This window comes from Rhagoletis zephyria, unplaced genomic scaffold (assembly GCF_001687245.7).
Source record: "Rhagoletis zephyria isolate East Lansing unplaced genomic scaffold, Rhagoletis_zephyria_1.1 Rzeph_scaffold_00803, whole genome shotgun sequence".
Classification (NCBI taxonomy): Eukaryota; Metazoa; Arthropoda; class Insecta; order Diptera; family Tephritidae; genus Rhagoletis; species Rhagoletis zephyria.
The window spans coordinates 135,542-142,601 of NW_016157887.1; the positions used below are offsets into that span (position 1 = coordinate 135,542).

The 7,060-nt window shown below is 32.8% G+C and overlaps 1 protein-coding gene across 2 annotated transcripts; it reads right to left on the reverse strand.

The window, feature by feature from the left end:
- Nucleotides 1-2,260: 2,260 nt before the first annotated feature.
- LOC108361600 (uncharacterized) lies at nt 2,261-3,665 on the reverse strand. 2 transcript variants are annotated; one of them, XM_017614245.1, is made up of 4 exons: nt 3,482-3,665; nt 3,089-3,261; nt 2,839-2,998; nt 2,261-2,780 (listed from the first exon to the last, which is right to left on the reverse strand). In XM_017614245.1, the coding sequence occupies exons 2-4, from the start codon at nt 3,242-3,244 to the stop codon at nt 2,608-2,610; spliced, it is 489 nt and encodes a 162-aa protein (XP_017469734.1). In that variant the 5' UTR covers nt 3,245-3,261; nt 3,482-3,665; the 3' UTR covers nt 2,261-2,607. The 2 variants fall into 2 exon arrangements, with proteins under 2 accessions (XP_017469734.1, XP_017469732.1); XM_017614243.1 differs by having other exon boundaries at nt 3,089-3,264.
- Between the last annotated feature and the right edge of the window lie 3,395 nt (nt 3,666-7,060).

Sequence of the window (7,060 nt, forward strand, 5' to 3'; positions counted from 1 at the left end):
TTTATTTATATACCTAAATATTGTTAAAAAAAACAAGTACTCTGGCGTTTTAAAGTATTATCTGTTACTTACATTCATAATTTTGCTTAGAATAAAAGTGTACTGAAAAATACGGATTTTTTAGCATGAAAAAGTCTAACGTACTGATTGCGCGCATAAAAAATCTGGCAACCCTATTAAAAACGTCAGCCAGTGAAATTTAATTTATAAAAAGCGACCGGCTTGCTCGATATAAATTACTGGCGTTTTTTTCTCGAAATAATGTTGCCCTGTTCTCCTCAGCCCTTTCACAGCTTTGCGTGTTAATTTCTCAAAATATTGCCCTCCGGCTAAGCAAAAGTGCAATACTTTCTACTAACATAGCCATTTTGCAGGACGAAAAGTAACCTTGTGCAAATGTTACCATATACGAAGGCAAAATGTTTCAATAGAAAATAAAACCACATAAGTTTGTAATTGATTTCTTTCTTTATTGAAGTAATACTGACATGACTTCTGATGTAAAGCTTATCTACGTATAATCTTTGTTAACCAAAAATTAATTAATCTTTTTACTTGCGATTTATTTAAATAAAACAAGTTAACTTCAGTTGAAATATTTTAGCCGTTTTCAGTATTTTTTTTGGCCAATCTAGCCGGCCGGCCCAAAAAGTTCTGGCAAACATTCAACGATAGCCAGAGCGCAAAAAATTTAATACGGTTATCGTTCGCGCACAAAATACATTAATGTGCGCCATCATCCGGTTCGAGTCCGGACTAGTCAGAATTAAGCAGATTTTACTGGATCCCGTACTCGGTTCCCTGACAATTGAGATGACAAAAAAGAGAGTAAATAAGGTCCTCTCTGTCAGAAATTACCAGTTGTAGTCCGAAGATTTTTTGCTGGTAAATGTCAAACGATCAGCTGTAGTGTGTTTGACAACCAAATTGTAAACAAAAAAACTGCACTATGCTATAGCATTTATGCTAATGCATGTTGAAAATTATTTAGTTATTTAAGTGGATTTGATTTTTGGTTATTTACAGGCAAAGTAATTAAAAATTGACAACTAAAACTTGGAGGTTATAATGAAGTTGTCAGAAGTTACCATTTTTTACTTGAAAGCCATCCCGTACTTTTCAGTGTTACACCCAGAAAAAAAATCGTGTTAAAACAACCAAATTTTAACCAATTTTGTGGTTATTATTTTTCAACGCGATATGTCATGTTATTTTCACATGAAGGAAATTTTTTAACATTTTTCCCTCTTGTTGACTTAACATTGGATAATTGTTAATTTAACATTGAAAGTGCTGTAAATTTAACCTGAAACATCGGTTTATTTTAACAAGGCATGTGGTTGGTTTCACAGGATATTCTACATGAAAATACTGGTTGAATCAACAGGAGTTGTTGTTAAAATAACACTACGTCTTCATGTTAAAAGAACCATATTTTAATGTTATTTTAATATGGCATCGTGTTACCTTGTGTCCCTACTTTTACAAAATAAATAACAATTTGTTTAGTTTATTTTTATTAAAAAAATTTAAATATATACACTGTTGACTTAAAAACTAAGTACTTATCTATTTATTACACAAAATTCATACACAAAAATTTCATATGTACATACATACATACACTATAGTGCGAAACTGAGTCCATGGTGATTTTTGTTGTACATGTGCAAGGTTTTTAAAGTTAAATTTTTTTTGTTACTTTTTTATGAAAACATGGTTTATGCTTTAACCAAAACTATATAAATCAAACTTTCAGTTTTTATGCAGAGCTTAGAAAAACTCAACAAATTTTTATAAAAATTGTGGACTTTTAAAAAACTTTCAAACATTTTTGGGTAGTTTTGTAGCCTGTTAAATTTTAGTATGATAAAGCGCAAGTTTTAAGCGGATAAAAAATTGCTGACGGCTTTTGCGGTTTTTTTTATACAACAAGTGCAATTTATAAAAACTGACAATGAAAAAGTTTTTAAAAATCAACGCGATTTTTTATCCGCTTACAACTTGCGCTTTATCAGACTAAAATTTAAGAGGCTATAAAACTGCATGCCCAAAAAAGTTTGAAAGTTTTAAAAGTCCACAATTTTTATAAAAATTTGTTGAGTTTTTCTAAGCTCTGCATAAAAACTGTATCAAATTTATCACGTTTGAAAAACATTGACCACATTTAGAGAAAGTGCAAACAAAATTTTTTATCTCAGCAAAAACATGGAAAGATTTCAAATGGTCAACTAACAATTGTGATGTAGAAGACCTTTCGTTACATATAAAGCATTTGAACATTTTATCAATCTACTCCAACAAGTTTTGAGTATCTTTTAAATAATTCTTAAGTGTAATAACATTAGGGTGTGCACAATCCGCAATGCCAAAAAAGTAGGATTCGATAAAATTATATATGGATTTCGCTTGTATCGGATATTCCAAATTTAATACATGAAAGATTTTAAATAAAGTATCAAGTGATTTTAAAAATGTCGGTACCTTGTAAATTATACTGTCGAAAATAACGTAAAAAGAGTCTAACTGAGTTAGTTTCTCTCCGACTACCAATAGTAGCGGCTGAAGAGGAAGATTCTTTTGATTTAACTTAATCTTTAATTCGTGTTACATCCTCTGATAATCGTTTATGCTGCTGCAATGCAGCAATGTCACTGCTTGCGCATCACATATTGATGGCTTCCATTTAAGCCGTTTTTCACCAGAAGTTTGTCCAACGGAAATTAATGACGGTTTAAGTATCGCATGCAAAAGCAGTGTCAATAAACAATCCATTGAGTCTGCATAAGAAAATAAAATAAATACTTGAAAAAATAGATATTAGACTTGTTGCTTTACCAGTACTGATGTTTTCGTCAATTTTTTTTAGCATATCAATGGACGTTGCATCTCTTATTTTTGTCTTCATGTAAGGTATAATTGACTTTCTAAATTTTGGCCATTCGTTTAGCAAATTCTGCGAACAGTTGGGAAATTTCGCTTCAAAATCAATTTCAACCTGCAGTATAATTGAAAATATACAAATTCCAAAGTTTTATATCATAAATAAGAAAATTTAAAATAGGTACAAATATAAAGCTAAACTTACCAAAGTGTATCCAAGACTGTGTTTCAGCAGCGGCCAATTAGTTAAAATATTTGCGTGTTCATTTAAAATCTCTGCGGTTCTTAATTTGACTGTGTTCGTCCATTTTTCTACAACATCGCCCCAAGGCTCTACATTATGACAAAGCCAATTTTTCATGGCTAAGTCATTTTCATCTGCTAATCGAAGGAAATATTAATCATGGTTTTTCCTTACATGTGTATGTACTTATTTTTGTATGTATGTACGTGTAGGTATTGCACCGTGCGACAAAAACAAAAAAATTTCGAAACCCACGAAGCAATCAATATACTCACGAAACTGTGGGCCAAATATAGTGGTATATACATACATACACGTACATAGATAAGTACGTTTTTGTAAAATTAAATTTACTATTGCTCGCCTGCTCCGACAAACTTGATTGAGTGGGTTGACATTTAGGTGCAAAGCTTAGTGCTCCTGTTTCTTTTTTTATTTTCCTTCGGATGTTTGTTGCCTTATCATAAAGTTTGCCTGTTGGATTTTTGCCATTTCGACGGTTGCAGTAATAGCGCTAAATAAAAGTAAAATAAATGCATTTAAGTGTTGAATATTTTTTTTTTAATATTCACAACGTTTTTCAAGCTAAATTTATTCTGTTATTTTTCTATAAAAATTGTATCCAAGCTTTAGCCAAAACCATATAAATCAGAGTTTCGAACTTTCTTCCACTTTTTATTTCGTAAGAAATTCATGCTTATAAGGAAAAAAGGGCAAAAATCTGTCAGCTAAAAAATTATTAAAAATCAGTGCTATTTTTTATCCGCTTGAAACTTGATCCTCCTTTACATATGTATTTACAAATTTTGATAGCAAGTGAATATGAAAATGCATACATACCATGTCTTCGTTGGGAAATAAAATTGTTATTTGCTCAGGAAAAGGTGGTGATATCTTTCATTGTCATAGGCACTGATCGCGCTGAGAAGTGGTCAACAATGGTATTTACCAAAATGTCACGACTAACATCTGACAGCACGGTCTTTTCTCTATATTGTTTAAAGATGCTTTGACCTCTTTCAGTGGCATTAAGTATTAACTTTAAATTCTTTGCTTCCATGTCTCTTATCGAGTCGTGAGACTCTTGGCTAGAATTTATCCAACTCTTGCATGATCCTATTGATGAAATGGTATCAGCCTTAAAATAAAAAAAGTATGCAAAGCTTATCATTGATGTGAAAATGATTTACTTACTTCATTCTGTCGCCAACGTGCAACTCTTTCTTTAAACTTTACTCTCGTTCCGAGCATTGATGCAGGGAAAAGTTCATTTATGTCCCCATCGTTGATGAAATACAGACTTTCTACATCCATTCCGCAATCTGTCAATAACATAAATATGCATATGGTTCCTCGCAGATTCTCAAAGAACTTACCGAGAATTCTTTGATAAACTTCTTCACTGAAGTTCATTTTACCACATACGACGTCTTTCAAATTTTCTTTTTCACGTGAAGCTTCAGTGGCTTGGCTTTGCTGCAGTGAAGTCTCAACTTCATTCCCCATGGTTAAATCACCATCAACAACGAAATATATGCCCGCCGATTCCCCAAAGACATTTTCTGTACCCATTCTTCTTAATATTTAAATAGCTTTTTTTAATAATCTTTCACAAATAATACACCAAATAAAAATGCAACCGAATGACGAAGAACGCGCACGCAAATAAAATATTACGGTACTTTTATGTTCTCTAACCACATACCCTGTAAAATTCACAATAGCTCATGTCAAAACAAACAGAAATCATGTTGCCAGACCTTTTTAACATCAACTAAATGTAAATTTAACACTTTATGTGTTTGAATCAACATTATTTAAAAAAACCCTCATGTAAATTTTACAATAACTCAGGTTGCAACAAACAGGAATCACGTTGCCATATATTTTTAACACTATTCACATGTAAATTTAACACTATATCTTGGTAAATTAACCAAAAATACTTCATGTTACTCTTAACACTTTTTTCCTGTTAAAAATATCATGTTAAAATGGAAAAATTGTTGTTGTTTCGTGTGTACAACTGTTTCATGTGAATTTAACATGGATCGTGTTACTTAAAAATCGAGGATATTTTTCTGGGTGTACTCTCTCGCCCTGATCGAATTTTTTTTTACAGTTTTACTAGTTTTAGTCCGAGGTATACGGGATTGGACCTATTTTGTAAAAGAATGTCCCCGAAGCGGTAAGATTGAGCTGAACTACATGCCAAGTGCAGATAAGTATGACGGCAGATGTCTTTACTAAAGGCACAGTATACCAGTAGAAAAGGTTTTTGTTGTTGTAACTGTTTCGTGGTTAAAGTCCTTTATGGGGATAAACTTTCGACATAAGAAGTTAAGCGCGTGGTTGCTTACGAATGGTCAAAGAACCAATATTAGCAAATATTGAAAAAAGGCGTGTGTAGCACCGTACACATGATAGAACTGAAACTTCTTAAAAAAGGTGTGAGTACCAGGTACTCGCGAAATTTGATGTATAAACATATGTTTACGGCTCGGCAAACCATTAGGCGATTGAGTTACATACATAGATTTGGTTAGAAATTAAACAATGATTTCATTTCATTTTTTTCATTGACTAAAAATGTTCACATTTCACACAGATTTTTTTTTTAAAGCATAATGAACCATATTTTTGCTATTACCAATCAGAATTCTAAAAAAGGAGATTTTCGGCCCACGTTTACCTACAGCCAAAGTTATGTAAACGTACATTTCTTATAATCATTCAAACAAATTTAAATTCCAATTGAAAACACATTTCTTTGAAAATAATTTAAATCTCACACACGAAAGAACCAAAATGATTGAAAAATCGTGATACTTTTTTCTTTCGTAAGTCGATTTTATAACCGGTTCAGAACTATAGAATTTAGATCTAGTTCGGAACTATCGAAAAAAGGATGCAGCGGGGGGCAATTGACACTTCCTAGGGATTCACCATGTTAAATATCGCGAACCAGTACTGGGTCTAAATCTATTAGAAGCGCACCAGTTCAGAACTAGAGATTATCCCCACAGGGGAATGACTGCCATTTGATCGATCAAGTCTGCGTTCAGACCAGTGTTGCCATTTTAGCCGTTTTCCGGCTAGATTTAGCCGGTTGCGACAGCAAACAGCCGGAGAAGTTTCGATTTAGCCGGCAGCCGATTTGTTAGCCGTTTTGCAGAAAAAAATTAGCCGTTTTTAGCCGATTTTGCTATTTGCCTTGTTTTCTTAAATTTCAAATATGCATATATGTTTCCATTTTTGACTAAGCGACCCCAAATTTTCATGTCAGGCAGGATTATATGAAATTGGGCCGATTTCGCTTATTTTTATTTTAAACGAANGTACCTTTCAAATCATTGGAATTAACTAAATTAATTAAGTAAACAAGTATTAACTTACATTTTTCATTTTAAAATCGCTCCAGTTTGTAAATTTTTAAATTTAACGAACTTGTTTATTCAAATTATCGTCGACAAAAAATCCAACCATGTGTCACAATCATATATTTTTCCTAATTGCAAATTCTTGCTGGCAAAATTTTTTCCGACTCGAATTTGTGACTTATCTCCAAGAAATAGTCTTTTTACTCGTGATTTATTTAAGTAAAACATGTGAAATTTAGTTGAAACATTTTAGCCGTTTTTAGCCGGATTTATTTGCTAATTTAGCCGGTTCATCCAAAAACTTATGGCAACACTGGTTCAGACATGGAAACTCGAGTTGCTTATTATCGGCAATTTCACTTTTGGTGTTGCCCTTTGCATTCACATACATCAACTCTTTTGTTCGCAATTGTTGTTGTCAGCTGTGGACCGCCAACTTGAATTACTCAGACGAACGAGAGCACAAAGCGTGTTGTCCGAGTTCGAGCAATTCGTCGCTCTCTCCGCTACAAGCTTCGAGTTGACGCAACAAAAGTTTCCGTGTCTGAATATC

What these genes read in the sequence shown, in the direction of transcription:
- LOC108361600 (XM_017614245.1), bottom strand. Translation starts at nt 3,244, where the DNA reads ATGAAAAATTGGCTTTGTCATAATGTAGAGCCTTGGGGCGATGTTGTA. An exon ending in ACAGTCTTGGATACACTTTG is followed by an intron (nt 2,999 to 3,088) that starts GTAAGTTTAGCT and finishes ATTATACTGCAG; the next exon opens with GTTGAAATTGATTTTGAAGC. An exon ending in TGACGAAAACATCAGTACTG is followed by an intron (nt 2,781 to 2,838) that starts GTAAAGCAACAA and finishes TTTCTTATGCAG; the next exon opens with ACTCAATGGATTGTTTATTG.